Source organism: Lissotriton helveticus, chromosome 5_1 (genome assembly GCF_964261635.1).
Source record: "Lissotriton helveticus chromosome 5_1, aLisHel1.1, whole genome shotgun sequence".
Classification (NCBI taxonomy): Eukaryota; Metazoa; Chordata; class Amphibia; order Caudata; family Salamandridae; genus Lissotriton; species Lissotriton helveticus.
Genome location: NC_136065.1, coordinates 583,213,000 through 583,236,127, shown reverse-complemented (window position 1 = coordinate 583,236,127; position 23,128 = coordinate 583,213,000). Strand labels below are relative to the sequence as shown.

At 38.1% G+C, this 23,128-nt stretch overlaps 1 protein-coding gene across 4 annotated transcripts in view; it reads right to left on the bottom strand.

Annotated features, from left to right (window-relative positions):
- The window catches only part of LOC144754744 (uncharacterized), a 97,389-nt gene extending 80,450 nt beyond the window's left edge, over positions 1-16,939 (bottom strand). Inside the window, exons 1-3 of one of the 4 annotated variants that reach the window (XM_078642928.1) lie at positions 16,801-16,919; positions 9,059-9,098; positions 169-221 (exon numbers count right to left, since the gene is read on the bottom strand). In XM_078642928.1, the coding sequence (XP_078499054.1) occupies positions 169-174 (6 nt within the window). In that variant the 5' untranslated portion in view covers positions 175-221; positions 9,059-9,098; positions 16,801-16,919. Of the gene's footprint in view, positions 1-168; positions 222-9,058; positions 9,099-16,800 lie in introns of all 4 variants that reach the window. The other 3 variants (XR_013594759.1, XM_078642927.1, XM_078642929.1) reach the window with 3 other exon arrangements.
- Positions 16,940-23,128: the final 6,189 nt, after the last annotated feature.

Sequence of the window (23,128 nt, the reverse complement as noted above, 5' to 3'; positions counted from 1 at the left end):
AACGGACGGTAAACCGGCGATAATTGCCTATCGCCACCCTTGGTATTATGCCCCTATGTTTTAACAATGTTAATACCAGGTGAACAACATTTTCCAAAGCCAATAATGCAGTGTTTTAATACTTTGTGCAATACTTAAATCACCTTCATGTCAAAAGTATATTCTTACCCACATTCGCCCAGTAATAAAGTGTATAAGTTGTTCATGTTCTTCTGCGACATCTACAACAAATGAGAGTGGGAGTTATCTGACATTTTTACAAAGCACTGTAAGTCTGCCACCACTGATAACAAACACACATTGGTCTCCAACATTAATCAGAAGTAGCCACATAGGAAAACAAAAAGATATTTTTTCTTGGAGTATTTAATTCTGAATATGCTTTACCCACTTGACATAGCACATCAACAGCAAATGACAGTAATCCATTTTAGAAATGTATCATATTGTTTAACTTAGCTGAACCTCCAGGCAACATTGTACAGAAGCTATGAATGGTCTGAGTTGGGCTATATTCCATTCTTCATAGAGCTATACGAACTGTTGCATTGTAGATTTCAATTATTTAGGTTTATTAAAATGTTTAGAAGCTGTTGGAACCGCTCCACAAAGCTTTTTCCGGAATCTAATTTATACCTGGAAAACGAGTAACTTATGCCTGTGTACTGTTGTAACTCGTTCAAAAAAGTGTAAAATAGACATGAATGCATGTAGTCCATGGGAATATAGCATAGATTTACTATGAGTTTGCGTCGTTACATCACTTTAGTGGCGCATCCCCAACACAAAATCATTTTGGGACTTTACTAAGCCACACAAAGCCACTTTGCGTCACTTTTCATGGTTTAGTAAATAAAAAGTAACTCAAAGCAGTGTATTGTGCTAGATTGCATTACTTAGCATTGTGTAGGTGTTATATGGGTGGATCATGGGCGATCCCATGCATCCACCCATGGATTTTCACACACACCCAGATTTACGATCACTTGTAAACCTTGGTTGGCAACGAAACGGTGGACCAATTCATCAGGGGAGTAACAAGGAGAAATATCTTTATTTCTCCTCATTGGTTCCTCTTTTCATGTGTGTTGCATTCTACAGCACTCGTACAAAGAGAAGTATGCCTCTAATGATTGTTTTTGTGCAGGAAGGGATCCCTTCATGCACAACACCAATCCTACCCATAAAACTGGCATCCGTGCACTCTGGTGCAAGGGTGCCTGTGCTGGCACTAGACAGCACACAGCGCACCAGCGCAGAGAGAGAGCAGAAACGCTCCATACCTTTGTGAATACTGAGCATTTCTGCTCTTTCCCTTTGATGGGATGTACGTTGTTACAACGCATGCTTTTACTACGCATGCCTTTACAACGCAGGTTTTTCAACGCAAGTCGTTACAACGACTTGCGTTGGGGGGTGCTGGATAGTGAATAGTTTAATTTACTATTCCAACTCCAGTCCCCGTGGATAGTAGGGAAGGTGTTGGATAGTAAATACAACTATTACCTATCCTAGAGCGCCCCCCAGCGCAATTCGTTGTAATGACTTGCGTTGAAAAACCTGCATTGTAAAGGCACTGCTTGGTAAAAGTTGCGTCGTAAAGGATATTTCCCCCTTTGATGTGCCACATTGCTGTAAAACAATAGCAAATGTGCCCCATAACGCACAAACACATGCTTGCCCTATGCATGCAAAATACGCACTTGGTTAGCCCCAGTGGGTATTCCGGAAAGAACACCAGGTATAAACAAAAATGCAAATCCCACACATGCCATCACATCTAACTTACATTGGAACGACTGAGTGCCTGATTTAGATCTTGGTGGTACTCCCATCTTCCCTCCTTGGTTGTTATTTCAAGTACTTCGTCGAGTTGATGGAGTCCCGCCCACCATATTTAGATGTGTACTGGCTGAACAACCATCTGCATCAACAGACTGTTTACCGTCGGGTAAGCGGCACACCTCCATCGACATGGTGGACTCAATTGTTGGCTAACAGTACTCCATTGCCATCAAGCCGGCAGGTTTGCTCCTAGCTGATTTAGATTTCCCTGTTTTGCTGACATTGTTTGCATCCATCGAGACGTTTGCTCCATGGGATTGCTTGCGCGGAGGAAAGGTGTCCCTCCTCCTGAAACACTGGAATTCAAACCCCAATTTACCTTTCCAGCTCACAGACCCTCTTATGTCTACAAAACTAAGCCAGAAAACAAATCATAAAGGCAAGTGTAGGCTCCCCACTTAGTCTATTGTCCTGGTCTTGAATTACATTCAGCAGGTCTTTTGAAATGTTGTTTCAAGTCGTGATATACATTGAGAACTGACTGGTCTCCACTTTTTACCACCAGTCCTGACGCAGCCTTAAGTATATTAAAGGCTGAAGCATGTTGACTATGCGGTCTGGTGGCTTAGTGGACTAATGTGTTTACTGCAGGAGATCTGTGTTCGACCTCAGGGTCACATGTTCAAATCCCTGCAGGTCCAATCAGCCTTTAGAATAGAAATGTTCATGCTGCACATTGCCCTATGTAAATTAGCTTTCACTGCACCAATTTCTATTCAGGCGCCTTTTGAATCATGATCAAAACAAATCCATTGCTGTTTCTGAGAAAAAGCCTCTGCTACGTTTAGTTTCTGCAATCTTAGGTTTTGCTTCACTAATGAATAGACTGTTCATATTAGTGCATACCTTTCTTACTAGATAGAGCCCCTCTCCCACTTGTCTGGTATCGGGTGCAGGGTGAAACGAACTTGGGCTGTATTAGGTGATGTGAAATATGAGAACCAGAACTTATCTTTTTTTGTATTTCACGGTCCAGCTGGGTTTGCTTGGAAAATTCCACTGTGGGTGTGCCTTCGCCCGGTCATGAAACGTACATAATGTATCTTTATGCTTGTCAATTTCAGACCCTCTGTAGCACTCCTAGGGACTGGGCAGATCGGGCTCCTCTCTGAGTGTATATTAATAAACAGTTAATGCTTTGTATTCTCTACTGTCAGACCGAGCCTTCATTTGGTATGGAAGGTTGAGAGGCGGTCATTGGTGACCCGAATCGGGTCACTTCCTTCATGAGGTCGATAAAATGAGCACCATTGGGTTGGGTAACAATAAGCATCTGTTATTCAGTGCCAAGATATCCCTTTTGGGGTGAATGTGCGCTTTACAGATGTTATGTTATCCCTCATTTTGGAGAAGCAAGTCCAAATATGAACATTGAGAATTAATGATTGCATATGGGGAATTACATCAGAAAAAAGAAAGAAAAATATTGCTTGTCTCCTAAGATTATTTTTGATGGATCCTGCACTTCGAGAAAAGGAAGATTAGAATAACCTATTCTTGGCTGAGTTTTGTATGAAAGATGCAGTCACAGAGGTAACTTTAGCTGTTTTGTTAACATTTTATGTTTGTATATATTGTGATATTTTATTAATGTTTATTGCATTTCATTATTTGTTCTTTTTTGAACAAACACAAGAGAATATAAACAGTGCCTACAATTGGTTTTCAGGAAAAAACCTGGTTGTATTAGTTTATCATTTAATCGGTTATGCCATAAATCATTTAGTTGGTTGATCAAACATATTTCTTCTGTTTGAGTCAATAATTAATATTAAGGTATTTCTGCTAGACCCATTTTTTTTTTTGCTGTGGATGCATTGTCCTAAAGGCTGTTTCCTGATGGAGTGAGTCCCTAGGAGAGTGGAGACTGGTAATGTGACACTACACATATAGGATGTGTGGCTCAAAAATATAAGCAGGTAAGGTGCCAAGCCCTCTTTTTGTACACATAGCACAGCATGTGTACAATATATACACACAATTGAATGTACACCCACATGCACCACAAACACAACACCCACAACCACAACAACAAAAATGTTTCAATACAGTTGTGTTCATTTTACGATGATAGGTTGTAAAATGAACACTAGTTCATTACACATAAGAATAATATTGCATGTAAGGGCAATGTAAATATACACACGGCTAAAGCAAATGTTAACACACAATTCATGGTAAGACGTGCGTTGGACTAGGCCCTTTTTGGCTAAAGTTCCCTAAACATTTTGCTTTACCCTAGACCTTATTTCTGACATGGTATGCCAATTTAGATGCTTTGGGCACTTTGCCACTGCTGATCAGTGTCAAAGTGAAAGTGCTCCCTGTGTAAAGTGCAATGGTAATTGGTTATCCATGATTGGTATGTTTGCCTTACTAGTAAAGTCCCTAGTAAAGTGCACTATGTGTGCCAGGGCTGGTAAGGCAAATGCTGCTAGTGGGCCTGCAGCACTAATTGTGCCACCCACACAAGTAGCCTGAAAAAGAGAGCTCAGGCCTGCCACTGCAGTGCCTGTGCGCAGTTTGTTAAACTGCCATGTTGTCCTGACAAGTGCAGCCACTTGCCAGGCCTTACTCTTTCTATGCACATCATATACCCCTATTGTAGGTCCAGGGTGCCCCCCTGGACAGGGTGAAGTGCATGAGAAAGGTAGAACATGTGCTGAGGTGTGTACCATGTCCTGACAGTGAAATAATCTCCATTTCGTTTTTTAACTGTTGAAAGGCCATCTTGCCCATAGGATAGAATGGGGAGGCTGTGTAATATGTTTCCAGCCTATCTTCCCAAAGGCTTAAGACGGAGAGGTGAAGTTTAGTATGCCTGAACTCAATTCAATAACACATCTTTTTGTGAAGGTGGTTTTTGCATTGTTTGTTTAGAAAACACTAATTTAGAAGTGGTTGAGTTTTTGTGCTCTAACATTTCTGTGTGTCTTTGCATGGTTGTGGATTGACTGTCTGGGTCTGAAAGTGATAGGATCTGGGGAATGTCTCGACCCAGGGGAGGAGGTGAGACAGCAACAGGCTTACCTGCATCTGGAGTGTAGGGGGTAGGAGTAGCTCCTAGAGGTGAAGAGGCCTGGGCTGCAGCCATACAACAATGGCTCCATCCCCTGCTGCGTCATTAAGGATCCAGACCATCACAATCAAAGGAAGAAGGTGTCACTGGCAGGGAGACACCCAGAACTGGTATGGACAGGGTCAGTTCACCCCTGAACACAAAGACTTCAAAGACATTTAGGGGTATAACTATGAGAGCTGAAACCCCTGAACATTGGAATTGGAATGGAACTGATCAAGACTGAATAGGATTTGGATTGTTCGAGACTGAAAAGGATTGAAACTACTTCGTGGTCAAGAGGAACGAATCACTGACAAATTATCGATTTCAGTAAAATCGACCTACAGAAATATCGTGTCTCAAATATCGATGACATTTACATCGACATCCTATATTTAATTAAAGAAATACAAAAACATCGATCAAACAATATCGATATACAAAAATATTGTCAGCACAAATTTCGATAGCACTTTTATCGAAATATAAAATATCGACCTTTAGATTTAAAAATAGCACTTTAAAATAATATCGATTACACAAATATCGACAGCTAATATTTCGAGTATATCTAAATATCGACAACTCTAAATGATTAAATAATTTTTTTAAACATACTACACATTTTATCTATTACAAATAAAACCATAAAAATATATTTTAACATACAAAACACATTTATATACATATATCTCCCTAAAATATTTACTTAAAATTAACACATCAATAAAGAACATTTATACACACACATTTAATATATACACATTTGCAAATAAATATTATACTTTTTTACAAACTATACAAATTTAAAAAGCTATTCGTAAAATACTTACAACTACACTACTTCTCAGGATAAACATTTAACAGACAACTAACTTAATAAATTAACTTAAAAAAATTCAAACTAACCAATACGAACACTTTTCAAGGTATGTAACCAATCAGAAACAAACACTAATTAAACATACCCTATATAAAGAAGCTTAAAACATACTCTAAAACCAGAAGAAAATATTCAGCTTCAAGCTAGACTGCAAACTTTTCAACACCCTTCAAGATTCTTCTATCAAGGAAAAGACTACAAACTACAATAAGTAAGTAATTTTATTAGTCTGAATAAAATGTAACAACAAATGTAACCTACTAATCATAGTCTGAACTGAATAACTGATTATTCTTTCTATCTCTACATTTTTCCACTACAGTTTCTACTTTAAAATACAGATGAACATTTTCTACAGAACTACTACAACATACTTACAACGTAAGTATATGAAAATTACTTTATAAACAGTGAAGAAAAGCTAAATTAATATCTAAAATGATATAAACTTGTAATAAAATCCCACTTAACTATCTAATGTTTTTTACTTAGTAAACACAGGTTTAAAAGACACAAAAAATGATATACATTTTTTTTAATGCAACTTCAATTATAAATACTGAACAAATTATTATTCACACATTTTTATTTTTCAACAGATAACTGAAAAGCAAAAAGCTGCAATATATCAACCAAGAATATACATTCAACAACTAAGAATTAACACTTGGTAAGTATATAATACATAGACATGTACTATTTTTTAGCTTTTAAAAAGCCACAATCTTAGAACATCACTTTATTAAATTTTATAAAAGTATTTTCACTAAATATTTTCTAATTTTCATTAAATAAACGTAACTTTTTTTATAATAAAAGATAGCACCCTGCCAAATGTGTAACCAAAATACACATATATTCATTCCCTAAAATATTCTTCACTTTCTTTCAACAGACCAGTAAAACTTATAAAAGCATCAAGCAAAAAACTCTTCTACTTTCTAAATCAACAATTTCACTATTGGTAAGTACCTAAAAATTGTACATAAATAAATATTTACTCTTTTAAAGTTTATACTTTTCCTAATATTATTTAATGCACCCTTTCTAGATTTATTAAAACAACAATGACAGAAGAAGCAAGATTTGTAACATCTCAGAAAGGAAACTTTTTGTTGTGCTATATGGGGTATACTTATACTCAAGAGAAACAAAAAGACCTTAAAGTTAACTGGAAATGTACTAAGTAGTATTCTAACAAATGCTATGGACGTGCAACAACCAGAGAAACAAGTGTTATTAATACTACTAAACATAACCATCCACCTAACCTCTCAGAAATAGAGGTTAGATCTACTCTAGACAATATTAAGGAATTAAGCAAAACCTCTGACCTACCAACTAGTTTAATACTTAAAGAATTAATACCTAGAGTACCTAGAGAGGCAAGAGGTCAGTTACCAACAATAGCTGCAATAAAAAGAACCATAACTAGAACCAAAAAATCCAGTAGACCAACAATACCAATACCTAAAACTTTTGAAGAAATCATAATTCCACCTGAGCTTACCATAACACATAATGAAGAACCTTTTATCTTCTACGATAACAACAACAAAGATAAAAGGATAATAATGTTTGCTACTAACAACAACCTAAAAAAATTAAAAGAAAGTCAAACATGGATGATGGATGGCACTTTTACCATATGCCCTAAACCATTCTATCAATTATATACTATACATGGGCAATACCATAATACCTGTATTCCATTCATCTATTGTTTGTTACCAAACAAACAAACATCTACTTACACAGAAATATTAAACAAAATAAAAGAAGAAACATCTGACTTCTTTCCCCTAAAAATTATAATTGACATCGAACAAGCAATGATTAATTCCATCCTTAAAACATATCCACACACATCCATACAAGGATGTTACTTCCATTTTAACCAATGTCTATGGAGACATTTGCAAAAATCAACACTTAGTGTTGAGTATGCAACCAATATTACCTTTGCATACCAAATAAAACACCTAATAGCCTTAGCATACGTGCCAATCACAGATGTGGCTGAACACTATAACATTTTAATAGAAAGTCCTTTCTATACACAAAATGAACAAAAACTAGCTCCACTTTTGGATTATTTTGAGGACACCTGGGTGGGAAGACTACACAGGTCAGGCCACAGACGCCAACCAAAATTCCTAATACCTTGGTGGAATGTATATCTACCAACCCTAAACAAAGAAGCCAAAACAAACAACACAGTTGAAGGTTGGCATAATGCCTTCCTATCTTCAACTGGCCGAACAACTCCCACACTACACAAACTCCTAACAGCAATCCAAAAAGAACAAAGTTTTCAAGAATTAAGAATGGAGCAATCTGTCTTACAATTAAAACCCAAACTATCAAGACAAACTGCCCAAATGTACCAATATTTACAACAAGTACAACTTTACCCTACAACAAGAGGACCAGAATACTTGAAAATGATAGCCAAAACACTTAACTAAAATCACTAACCATATAAAAAGTTCAAAATCCGAAAAATTCATGAAATATAACACCACACATCCCCATAAAAAATTATAAGATATTAATTTTGTCTAATATATTTACTTATTTTTTAATATATAGACAAAATAAATATCAAACTAAAAAATATATATTTAATAATAACACATTTCCCAACCCACAAAAATATTGTCATAAAATCACTTACCTTTCACAGGAACGTACTAGGCAAATCCAATTATCCTTACCAATCCATGTAGTAATAAATCCACAACATAAAAAAAACGGCCGATTAAAATGAAAAAATACAACTGTGGTAAATCCATCAAACATCCAAATAAATCGATAATTCCGAATCCAACAAAAACCCGAAAATGGCTTAAAAATTTAATAAACGCTCCAGGAAACCCGAAAAATAAAGGAAGTGTAAAATACATCTCAGTTAAACAACTGAAACAAACTTCCTTTTAAAAAAAAAAAAACGTTACAACTCGGAAACGGAAAAGGCTGTATCCAAAAACCTAGAATAGAAAAATAAACATTCCAACCCACGAAATACTTAAAAGGACACATGATTAATAACCATAACATACATATTTTTAACCAAAAGTCAATAAAATGCCACAAACACAATAACTCCAAAGCCGTGAAACGACAAAACGCTAAGAAAACGGGAAAACGTACATAAACAACTACATACTACCTAAATCATAATATAATAGTCCACAAACACTAAATAACAAACTACTACCTTCAAAACTTACCTAAAATAGTTAAAATATAATGAAAACAACTCTTACCTGCTCAGACGTGAAGTAGCTTCCAACCGCGAGCTTCAATCTTCAAAAATGACCCAAAAAGACAATGAGCGGTTACAAAATAAAAGACCCAAATAATAGTATAATCACAAAAACAGTGAAATAAATGTCTAAAAAATTTATTTTACTTGTAAAAAATTAGTAAAACTGTTAGAAATTGTTTTGCAACATTAATACAATTTATTTATCTTTCTTCCAATAACTATTTTATTATAATCATATTTTTAATTTCTGTAACATTAAATATTATTCGTTTTTAAATTTTTATGTTATAATTATGAGAACATGTTTTGTTAAAAATTATGAAACTAAATGTATATTTTTTCTGTATTTATGTTACTTTTTTTATAAATATTTTTAATTTATTATTATTAATACTATATAATTAATAATAACAAATTAAATGCATTTAAATGATATTATAATTTAAAAATGTTATTATATAAATGTTTATTGAATAATATGAAAACTTTTGAATATCAATGTTGCTATTTAAAAATATATAAATCTATATAACATAATTTGTACAGCACATTAATATGTTAAAATTCATTTACATTTCATTTAATAAGAATGTATAAATATTTTCATTTACCTCTAAATGTATGTACTCTCTTATTGTTATCTTCAATCTATTTTCATGTACTATATTATTTTGATATACAAAAAATGTACTGTACTGAACAACAATAAAAAAATTATATTTGTACTTTACATTGTACTTATATTTATGTGTTTAAATATTATACATGCCTTATTAAATCATTTCTAATTATGTACTATATGAACAAATAAAGAAATTTTATTTTCAAAAAACTGAGTGATGTTTGTCTATACCTATTATAAAATCATGACTAACACTATATAAAAATGATTTAATAAAAAGATTATATATATAAATATTATACTTTCAAATAAATAAAGTAAAATATTTAAATCCTTTTAATATTCAGATTTAAATCTTAATTTAATTTATGTACATGCTACAAACTTAACCTATTTACTTTACTATTCCAATTCAAATTTACATTTAATTAGGGTAGGTGCTGGACACTGAACCAATTTAATTTTCTATTCCAACTCCAATCTACATTTAATTAAGGTAGGTGCTGGACACTGAACCTATTTAATTTACTATTCCAACTCCAATCTACATTGAATTAGAGTAGATGCTGGACACTGAACCTATTTAATTAACTATTCCAACTCCAATCTACATTTAATTAGGGTAGGTTATGTACACTTAACCTATTTAATTTTCTATTCCAACACCAATCTACATTTAATTACAGTAGGTGCTGGACACTGAACCTATTTAATTAACTATTCCAACTCCAATCTACATTTAATTAGGGTAGGTTATGTACACTTAACCTATTTAATTTTCTATTCCAACACCAATCTACATTTAATTACAGTAGGTGCTGGACACTTAACCTATTTAATTTACTATTCCAACTCCAATCTACATTTAATTAGAGTAGGTGCTGGACACTGAACCTATTTAATTGACTATTCCAACTCCAATCTACATTTAATTAGGGTAGGTTATGGACACTGAACCTATTTAATTTACTATTCCAACTTCAATCTACATTTAATTAGTGTAGGTGCTGGACACTGAACCTATGTAATTTACTATTCCAACTCCAATCTACATTTAATTAGGGTAGGTGCTGGACACTGAACCTATTTAATTTACTATTCCAACTCCAATCTACATTGAATTAGGGTAGATCCTGGACACTGAACCTATTTAATTTACTATTCCAACTCCAATCTACATTTAATTAGGGTAGGTTATGGACACTTAACCTATTTAATTTACTATTCCAACACCAATCTACATTTAATTATGGTAGGTGCTGGACACTGAACCTATGTAATTTACTATTCCAACTCCAATCTACATTCAATTAGGTTAGGTGCTGGACACTGAACCTATTTAATGTTCTATTCCAACTCCAATCTACATTTAATTAAGGTAGGTGCTGGACACTGAACCTATTTAATTTACTATTCCAACTCCAATCTACATTTAATTACGGTAGGTGCTGGACACTGAACCTATTTAATTTACTATTCCAACTCCAATCTACATTGAATTAGGGTAGATGCTGGACAGTGAACCTATTTAATTAACGATTCCAACTCCAATCTACATTTAATTAGGGTAGGTGCTGGACACTGAACCTATTTAATTTACTATTCCAACTCCAATCTACATTGAATTAGGGTAGATGCTGGACACTGAACCTATTTAATTTACTATTCCAACTCCAATCTACATTTAATTAGGGTAGGTTATGGACACTTAACCTACTTAATTTACTATTCAAACACCAATCTACATTTAATTAGGGTAGGTGCTGGACACTTACCCTATTTAATTTACTATTCCAACTCCAATCTACATTTAATTAGAGTAGGTGATGGACACTGAACCTATTTAATTAACTATTCAAACTCCAATCTACATTTAATTAGGGTAGGTTATGGACACTGAACCTATTTAATGTACTATTCCAACTTCAATCTACATTTAATTAGGGTAGGTGCTGGACACTGAACATATTTAATTTACTATTCCTACTCCAATCTACATTTAATTACGGTAGGTTATGGACACTGAACCTATTTAATTTACTATTCCAACTTCAATCTACATTTAATTAGGGTAGGTGCTGGACACTGAACCTATGTAATTTACTATTCCAACTGAAATCTACATTTAATTAGGGTAAGTGCTGAACACTTAACCTATTTAATTTACTATTCCAACTCCAATCTACATTTAGGGGCCGATTATGATGGCGGACGGACCTGAGTCCGTCCGCCACCATAGAGAAGGAGGGACCGTCCGCAGGGGCAGCGGCGGTCCCTCTGTGCAAATTAGGATGTGACCGCCACCCTGGCGGTCATATCCTGTATTTTTATCATTGCGGCGGGTGCTACTTGAAGCAGCACCCGCCGCAATGATAAAAAAGTAAGTTGTGCATTTGCATGCACAAAGCGGCAGGCACCTCGCGGTGCCTGCCGCTTTGTGCAGGCAAATGCAGGGGGGTACCACAGGTACCCCCCATGTGCACCCCCCACCCCCCCTTCACCCCTGGGGGCCCGCAACGGGCCCCCAAACACAAATCCGTATGCCTTTACACGGCGGAAATGCCGCCATGTAAAGGCATCTTTCCGCAGACATCCTAATATGGCTGGCGGTGTCTGATAGACACCGCCAGCCATGTTAATGCTTTTCCGCCGCGGGCAGAAAAATTATGGTTTTTTGGGCATATAGTGATGGAAACTGACAGTGAGCCAGTACAAGGGGCGGATAGCCCGTCTGAAGCACCGTGATCGGTGCTGGAGTGCATTACGCATTGCATTAATTCTGCATTACGAACTACCTAAATTGTTGTATTACGCATAACATTAGTTTGCAGAACGAACTACCTGATTATTGCATTACGCATTGCATTATTTCTGCATAACGAACTGCCTGATTTTTGTATTACGCATTGCATTAGTTTGCAGAATTAACTACCTGATTGTTCCATTACGCATTGCATTATTTCTGCATAATGAACTGCCGGATGGTTGTATTACGTATTGCATTAGTTTGCATCACAAACTGCATTATTTTTACATTGCAAAGTGCCTGATTCTTGCATTACGAACTTCTTAGCCTTGCATTAGGACTGCATAGGATCGCCTAGAATTGCTCATTAATACCACCAGAACTTACAAGAGCTGGCTGACCTAATAACTGGCTAGGAGGTATATTATAAATACGCATATGTTGGATTTTTATCTTGTGATCTCATTGTATATCTTTTTATTTAAACTTATACTTGTTTTTATATGAAACTTGTGTGGAGTCCTTTTGTGGTTTCACCATTGGGTCACTGGGAGCGTGGTTGCAAATACTGTACACATTTGCCTTGATGATAAGCCTGGCTGCTCGTGCCAAGCTACCAAGAGTGTGAGCAGGGGTTATCTGAGAAGGTGTCCTTCCTTTTCCTGACGTGGAAGCGAGAGTCCCTACTTGGCCTATGGTACCTACCTCAGCCGACTAGGGAATCCCGGTTCTAACAACGTGTGTAAAAAATGTACCTTTGATTCCAGTGACAAAAGAGTTGATTAGTGTTGTGGTCAAGTTGTAGCAGTAAAGGATGGACTTGGACAATGGGGTTCAAGGCAGAAACAGAAGTAAGAAAGAGAAAAAAAGTGATGTTTAACCTCATTTCCTTCAAATCCACCAACTCAAGTATGGAGATATCCCAGCCACAGTTGTCCCAACGGAGAGGCACATGGTGATTAGGCCACAGTAATCCTGGCTGTACTCCCTCCAACAGCATAATTTGCCTATGGTGCTGTCGACGCTGGAGGTAAATCCTGGCGGAGCCGGTGGCACTTGGCTGTCTTTGGTCCATAGGCCCACCCAACATCTAAATCGATTGGGCGGACTGCTAAGTAAGCAGGCAGTGAAACCATCAAAAAAGGTAAAGCAGAACCAGTTCCAACAAGATGTAAATCAGTCCCTGTGTCATAAAGGCTGGAGTGAACTGTTTGAAGGTGCACCACAATATGTACAATTCACTACTAGCATTTGCAAAATGCGGACTATGATGTGCTTATTTAAGTCTTTGGCGTGAGAAGTTCTGATACACCCCTCTAGCTGGAATAGCTAGTACCAACACTCCTTTCATTTTGAAGACGGTGGATATCGCAAGTGGGTGGGGCATCTATGAGGGGTACATTCTCATTCAGTTTGGCTTTCCAATATGTACATGATTTTGAGAATAAGTATATTTATGATTCTGACAAACTCCTTCTGAAGCAACATAACATTTTCCTTTGAAAACAATACATTGATGACATCCAAATGATCTGTAAGGGAAATGAGGATGTACTAAAACAATTTATGCAGGTAATAAATCCCTAAGATCATCATCTACAACACAGCATTGCATTCCTTGACTTTCTTATGTCTACCAAAAATTAAAAACTCATCAGTGAATTACTTACAAAAACTCTTTTCTCCTCTTTGACAGCTATCACCCAAGAGCCTTGCAATAAAATATCCTGTCTGGACAATTCTTCCACTTTAGGAAGAATTGGATGTGCTAGCGAGATTTGATGAGCCTTACTCAAAAGCCATCAAAAAGAAAACAGAGAGACTCACTTGCATCCTCACATACAGCTGTCTGACAGAATATAGTGTCACAAATATCGAGGATCAAAATATCAAGAAGGTAATTAGAATCTCCATCATAGCACAGTGAGAGAATGTGGCCTTGTTCGGTGGCAAAAGACTATAACTAACAACTGAGCAGATCTTGTGGCATGGATTTTCAGCAGCACTATGCGTGGGGATTGCCTTTTTTAGTGTGACGCTCATGCTGTATATTTTAAGCACAGTAGACTACGCCATAGTCAGTCTATGATTGAAACTAAGAAAATGTGTGATAAACATGAATAGATTCATTATGTGACAGTCAGTGTACATGTGATGAGCTAGATGGCTGTTGTCAGAAGGGAAAAGCATGGATTCATTTATATTTCTGTTATTAATACATTATGGGTCCAGTAACCAGTTCATCACCAACAAACTCGGGTATATCCTCTTTTCCTTTCTCTAGTTTGAGAGAGTACCTACTTCTTAGGTTATGACACACACACAAACTAAGGTACTGTTGGGGACAGGGCTGTGTCCGAATGAATATCCTTGATTATCTCTATAAATTCATTAGGGACTAAAACATGTTGACTACTCCAAGGGATTGAACGCACAACCCCTTTAGGACCCTGATTTTATCCACAAATGAGAGGAGCAGCCAACATCTCAGTTTCCTTGAGTTCTGATTGGATACATTTTTTATCGTAAAGGCTAATCCCCGAAAAGAAACACTATCAACAAAGAGAACACTCTTTCCTTTCTACACAGAATTACTTACACCTTTGGTGTGCATAAGCCATATTGCTTCTGCATTCTTCTGCCTGCTAAGAGCTCCCACATATGACTTCTACATATCAAAAGGATGGTCACAGCAAAGAGACACCCAGTGAAGAAGCAAGACACCGGAAGTGGGTGAGGGATTTTGTTAGGGAAAACCCCAGTGAGGCCTCTAACCTAGCAAGGTGGGATGCTCACGTTTCCATTTCCAGAAAACAGTACATCTTATGTGTAATCCATCCCTGGTAACTCTGTTGATTAATTACAATTCACATGCAACAAAGGCTTTGCTTAGGCTCCAGTGAAAAAAAACAGTGCAGGCGCTTCCAGCATCGTAACACCTGGCACGAATAAGGCACAGGTCGGGGTACAAAAGCCTCGAAAAGGGCCGCAACTGGGGCAACATCACCTGCTCATATGGAGACTTAAACAGGCATTGAGGGCTGGATTAGCCACACCTAAGCTTTGTATTTGCCTGCAGCGGCTAAACAGAGCATGGGGAAACTGGGGCCACGTGTGAGACGATTACAATGGATGTTAAAGGCACGGATTTTTGGGAGAGTTTGTCAGGTATTGGAGGTTACTTCTATTCTTTGGAACTTTGCAGAGGGCATTGGATGCTGGGAGTGCACCTGAGGAAATTACGTAGTGCCTTGGGAGGATGCAGTGGCCATTGGGGGCAGATGCAACACTTGGGGAGGTTGCCCTTGGCATTGCAGGCTTAGAGAAGCAGGAGAGGAGGCTGCACTGGGCAATCGAGACTGCGGCTATTATTGTAAAATATTCCAGTTGGCATCGAGGGCATGAGCTGTGTCTAGGAAGGCGGCTCCGCGGGTCTGAAGTTGGAGCTGCACCCATGGTGGTCATGCTGGGACTTTCATTCTTTGAGCTTCACTTGGGCGAAGTCACTAGAGGGTGAAGGCTGAGGCTGCTTAGGGTCAAAGGGGCATATTATCAAGGGGGTTTATCTCCGCTTTTTTGGCTTTAAAAGCCAAGAAAGCGGAGATAAAATTATCTCCCTATTACCTAGCTGTCGCTAACACCAGTTAGCGACAGCTAATAGGAGATAGCGACCATCTTGGGCCCCACTTTGCATGTCAGTGATATTTATCACTAATGACATGCAAAGTGGGCGTGCCAAGATGTTAGCGACTGAAAACAGTCGCTAACATCGCTATCTCCTATTACCAACTTTTGGAGATATTCGCGCTAAGCGCGAATATCTCCAAAAACTAACACCTGCCCTGAGCAGTTCTTAGCCATGTTATCCAATGGGAGGTGGATAACATGGCTAAGAGCATTAGCTCGGTAATGCATGAATATCGCTGACTTTTCAGCGATATTCATGCATTGCGGCCGTTTTTTATCGCATTTGCGATAAACCTTGATAATAGCAAGGTTTATCTGCGATAATTTCTGACGATGCTTAGCGTTAAAAAATTCGTTGCTAAGCATCGTTAGCGATAAATATCGCTTAACGTTGGTAATATGCCCCAAAATTCCCTGGTGATGTAGTCATGCACCATCCTGCTCCTCCTTCTCTCATTCTGACTAATGGGGTGGTTCATGTGCAGCATACATATTCCATGAGTCCCCTTCCAGGAGCTGTATTTGTTTGAATGATGCTGTTTCACTCCTTCATCCCTTCTGGTCCCGTGCACATTAACATTTTCAATCGTAAATTAAAATGCACATATTTATGTATAAAAAAGAGGAATATCTGAAAGTCAAATAAAATATATTATAAAACGAACTATATTTGCTGTTGACTTACCATCATCAGGGAGACTCCACGCTGCACCTGCGAGCAAAAGCATCACCAAGAACGTCCTGAGAATGGACAGCATCTCCGCCCTGGGTTCAAAGAAGAGACACGTTTACTCTCGTCCTATCCACAGTGTTTAAACAACCCTCTGTCACCGATGGGTTTATATCCGATCTCTGCTTACGTGCACTATTTTGAGTGGACTTTGCTCGCACAATTGCCGGTAATCAGCTGGGGGCAGACACCTGCTGGGAATGCCAGGGTTTGTTTAGCGAGTTGCAGCACTGTTATTTGGAATCAACCAACGACAATTTCAAACAGGAGAAAACTGGAAAATACATTTTACAAGGATGGCATACATTGCACTTTCAAGGTTGGCATGACTGAAAAATCCATCCTCAAATGAAGGTGGGGCAATCAACTGTCACCTGTGAACTGATGTGAAGGGTTAAAGTCCCTTTGAAGTAGCCTTGTGCCCTCCCAGATCTCATTTTCTCAATCCAGCTGACCTGGTTGATTTTCCTGATCAGCGTCTGGTGTCACAAGTCCACCTCTACATCATTTTGACTGTTGCTCACCATCAATTTTAGACTCTGTTGAGCAATAGGGGTGCACCCAAAAATTGCTCGTTGTATCTTGGTTGATTACTATACCTATGAGCAGGCTACAGCATGATTAATGATTGGTAGAAGCTAATAACATTGGGGTAATGGCCTTCTTTCCTACAACCAAGGCATGAATGGGCAAATAGATTCTCCAAGATTGTGTGGAGTATGAGTGTGTATAGTGCTAACATAGATGTGAAGTGGAGTACCTCCAGTTTGGGGTTCATCTTGTGTAATTTTAGATACTGTGGTTTTTGGGTGCACCATAACATTTTGAGGTAGTCAGTCCTGCCATCTCTTCTCACTGCCTTTGCCCCCTCGCTGTTTTTTACTTTCTTCTCCTTGTAAAAACCATTGTAAAGCCAAGTGTGTGTATTTGGGTTGACATCACACAAATCTGACTGGAACAGGCTTTTCATCTTCCCTGGATCTACAAGGGACAATCTGGGGGGCGGTATTCCATCCGGATGGAGGAGGTACTGTCCTCCGCCACCCTGACTGACTGTACTCATCCTTTGAAGTGTAAAGCTCCCTAAATATCAGAGTACACTGACAACCATATAGTATGACTCCTAAATGGTTCTAAAAGTAGGAATGGTGTTCAGGGCAAACTTTGGGGGAAAACTGGGTTTCCTTATCTGTAGATTCTTGAATAGAATTCTGAATCCCGCAGCTTATTGTAATTCAGTAGTACTTTGAAATCTGCTCTTGGGATCTGAACATGCTAGGTCAACATTCAGTCAATTCTTCTGAAGAGTGTTAAAATGATGGCGTACGGGAATGAAGACATAAATAAGAGATTCTTTTTAAGCAAGAATATATGTAATTCTAAAACTAAAATGAAATAGGCCTCCACATTTATACATTTTCATTGAACAAAGGTCAAAATAAGTGACATGGACTATAATGTATTTACTTTATCTGGTTAAAATAAATAGAACGGTATACATCCATTCCCTCAAGTTGTTGAAGTATTTTCTTCATTGAATAATATGTAATGGTGTTTGAAACTACGAAACTTTAGGAAAATGACAACATTTCAAATAATTGATTTTACAATGTCTTGCATGAAAGTCGAATGAGAGGTCGCAAAAGTCATGAGCTGTACATGCAAGGCGCTGGTTCGTGGTGAAAATGACTCCCGCAAGACATTTTCTCTTCATACCACTGAAAGCAAGTGTGTGAAATTTGGGGAAAGTCATGGAGTTTTTGCATGACCCAATAATCACACATTTCAGGGATGTAGTAAGATTTTCACACAGGTATAAATATGTGTACGAGGATCATGGCAATATGTTTAATGCTCATTATTTGTGTAAGGGTAATATTTTAATAAGGTAAAGGTTCAGGCCGGTTAAACTCTAGGGGCACGATTCACAAAGGTAAAGTTAGACGAAAGTCTAACTTTACGACTTTAAGACTTTCGTTATCCACAAATGGCATTTACCGAAAGCCATAAAGTTAGACTGGTATACACTCAAAATATTGAGTTTTAAATATCGATTTGCATTAATATCGAATTAAAAATATAGAATGGACACAATATCGAATGGACAGAATATAGACTACAAAAATACCGAATAGAATAGCAGTGATATCTAATTCAAAACATAGAATGGAAAAAATATCGAATGGACAGAATATAGACAACAAAAATATAGAATGGACAGAATATAGACAACAAAAATATTGAATGGACAGAATATAGACAACAAAAATATCGAATTTGAGGTAAGTAAGTTAATATACATTCTTTAACAATATTCAATTTTTTAAAGTGTTTTTTATGTTAGTATATGTGTGAAAAGTGTATATTTATTTTATAATTATTTTAATTAATGAATTTTATAGTATTTAATTTTTGCATAATGTAATTCAGTAGCGGGTTATGGGTTTATAGGGGATTAGGGTGGGAAGTCATTTAATTACAATTAATTAAATATGTTAATTTATTTATTGGTATTTATTTCGAATTAATTGTTAATTAATTGTTAATTGGTAATTAATTAAAGTATAATTGGTAATAATTTTTAATTAATTGATACATTGATAATTATGATAATTTTATCAATTTATTTTCTGTAGTGGGTTGTGGGTTTATAGGGGAATAGGGTGGGAAGTAAGTTAATTATAATTAATTACATTTTTTAATGTATTTATTGATATTTATTTTAAATTAATTGTTAAATAATTGTTAATGGGTAATTAATTAAAATATAATTGGTAATTAATTTTAATTAATAGATTAATTGATAATTATGTTATTTTATTAATTTATTTTCTGTAGCGGGTTGTGGGTTTATAGGGGAATAGGGTGGGAAGTAATTTAATTGTAATTAATTAAATATTTTAAAAAAAAATTGTTGTAATTTGTAATTATTTTTTAATTGTTAATGGTAAATAATTTGTATTATTAGGTAATCATTTTTAATGATTATTTTGTATTTTTATTTTTAATTGATTAATTATTATAGTATATAAAATAGTTAATTACATTTAATTAATTTGTAATTGGTATTAATATTTAATTTATTTTTATCCATATATGAAGTATTTACTTTCCCTACTGTTGCACTCTCTAGAGTGGGAATAGTAATTTTTACCCCTACGCTATCCAATGCTTTCCCTACTGTTGCACTCACTGGAGTGGGAATAGTAATTTTTACTCCTACGCTATCCAAAGCTTTCCCTACTGTTGCACTCACTGGAGTGGGAATAGTAATTTTTACCCCTACGCTATCCAACGCTTTCCTTACTGTTGCACTCACTGGAGTGGGAATAGTAATTTACACCTCTACGCTATCCAACGCTTACCCTACTGTTGCACTCTCTGAAGTGGGAATAGTAATTTTTACTCCTATGCTATCCAACAGTTTCCCTACTGTTGCACTCACTGGGGTGGGAATAGTAATTTTTACTACTACGCTATCCAACGCTTTCCCTACTGTTGTACTCTTTGGAGTGGGAATAGTAATTTTTAACCTCCCGCTACCTAACGCTTTCCCTACTGTTGCACTCATTGGAGTGGGAATAGCAATTTTTACCCCTACGCTATCCAACGCTTTCCCTACTGTTGCACTCACTGGAGTGGGAATAGTAATTGTTACCTCTACGCTATCCAACGCTTTCCCTACTGTTGCGCTCTCTGGAGTGGGAATAGTAATTTGTACCCTCCCGCTATCCAATGCTTTCCCTACTGTTGCACTCACTGGAGTGGGAATAGTAATTTTTACTCCTACGCTATCCAACACTTTCCCTATTGTTGCACTCTGTGGAGTGGCAATAGTAATTTTTACTACTACGCTATCCAACGCTTTCTCTACTGTTGTACTCTCTGGAGTGGGAATAGTAATTTTTACCCTCCCGCTATCCAATGCTTTCCCTACTGTTGCACTCACTGGAGTGGGAACAGTAAATTTTACCCCTACGCTATCCAACGCTTTCCCTACTGTTGCACTCACTGGAGTGGGAATAGTAATTTTTACCTCTACGCTATCCAACGCTTTTCCTACTGTTGCTCTCTCTGCAGTGGGAATAGTAATTTGTACCCTCCCGCTATCCAATTCTTTCCCTACTGTTGCACTCACTGGAGTGGGAATAGTAAATATTATGCCTACGCTGTCCAACGCTTTCCCTACTGTTGCACTCTATGGAGTGGGAATAGTAATTTTTACCCCTACGCTATCCAAAGCTTTCCCTACTGTTGCACTCACTGGAGTGGGAATAGTAATTTTTACTGCTACGTTATCCAATGTTTTCTATACTGTTGCACTCACTGGAGTGGTAATAGTAAATGTAACCCTCTCGCTATCCTACGGTAAAAAGATTGCATATTTTTTATTAATATTATGTTTATATATATATACACACCTCGAGGAGTTCGACATACCAGTATTGTGGGGACAGTATATCAGCAGTTCAAGCAGTGGTTCCCTGCCCCAGGACCCACTATGGGGTTTATTTTCAGCACGAAGCCTGCACAGCATCCACTTTGGGTAACGAAGGACTACACACCCCACAATGTATTGTTGGCAAAGGAACGTCCCATTTGGGCGGGGTTAGTGTTCAAAAGTCCTCACAGCTGTTGGGACTTGTGTGTTGCAGCCAGTGAGCAAGGGCATGGAGCCCGAAACATGTTTGGCAATTCTTGTGGTGGGGTGCTACCTGTTTTCCTTGCTGCCCACAATAAAGGAGGTGAACTGTACAACTGCGTAGGCGTCTACATGCATGGTGTAACTGTTTTTTGGAGACTAAATTGCGGCGTGCCTCGCCGCGGAGACGCCCCGCAACGCTATACAGCGGACCTTGGTGCACGGATTTCACAGCACCTCGAGGAGTTCGACATACCAGTATTGTGGGGACAGTATATCAGCAGTTCAAGCAGTGGTTCCCTGCCCCAGGACCCACTATGGGGTTTATTTTCAGCACGAAGCCTGCACAGCATCCACTTTGGGTAACGAAGGACTACACACCCCACAATGCATTGTTGGCAAAGGAACGTCCCATTTGGGCGGGGTTAGTGTTCAAAAGTCCTCACAGCTGTTGGGACTTGTGTGTTGCAGCCAGTGAGCAAGGGCATGGAGCCCGAAACATGTTTGGCAATTCTTGTGGTGGGGTGCTACCTGTTTTCCTTGCTGCCCACAATAAAGGAGGTGAACTGTCCAACTGCGTAGGCGTCTCCATGCATGGTGTAACTGTTTTTTGGAGACTAAATTGCGGCGTGCCTCGCCGCGGAGACGCCCCACCGCGCTATACAGCGGACCTTGGTGCACGGATTTCACAGCACCTCGAGGAGTTCGACATACCAGTATTGTGGGGACAGTATATCAGCAGTTCAAGCAGTGGTTCCCTGCCCCAGGACCCACTATGGGGTTTATTTTCAGCACGAAGCCTGCACAGCATCCACTTTGGGTAACGAAGGACTACACACCCCACAATGCATTGTTGGCAAAGGAACGTCCCATTTGGGCGGGGTTAGTGTTCAAAAGTCCTCACAGCTGTTGGAACTTGTGTGTTGCAGCCAGTGAGCAAGGGCATGGAGCCCGAAACATGTTTGGCAATTCTTGTGGTGGGGTGCTACCTGTTTTCCTTGCTGCCCACAATAAAGGAGGTGAACTGTCCAACTGCGTAGGCGTCTCCATGCATGGTGTAACTGTTTTTTGGAGACTGAATTGCGGCGTGCCTCGCCGTGGAGACGCCCCACCGCGCTATACAGCGGACCTTGGTGCACGGATTTCACAGCACCTCGAGGAGTTCGACATACCAGTATTGTGGGGACAGTATATCAGCAGTTCAAGCAGTGGTTCCCTGCCCCAGGTCCCACTACGGGGTTTATTTTCAGCACGAAGCCTGCACAGCATCCACTTTGGGTAACGAAGGACTACACACCCCACAATGCATTGTTGGCAAAGGAACGTCCCATTTGGGCGGGGTTAGTGTTCAAAAGTCCTCACAGCTGTTGGGACTTGTGTGTTGCAGCCAGTGAGCAAGGGCATGGAGCCCGAAACATGTTTGGCAATTCTTGTGGTGGGGTGCTACCTGTTTTCCTTGCTGCCCACAATAAAGGAGGTGAACTGTACAACTGCGTAGGCGTCTCCATGCATGGTGTAACTGTTTTTTGGAGACTAAATTGCGGCGTGCCTCGCCGCGGAGACGCCCCGCCGCGCTATACAGCGGACCTTGGTGCACGGATTTCACAGCACCTCGAGGAGTTCGACATACCAGTATTGTGG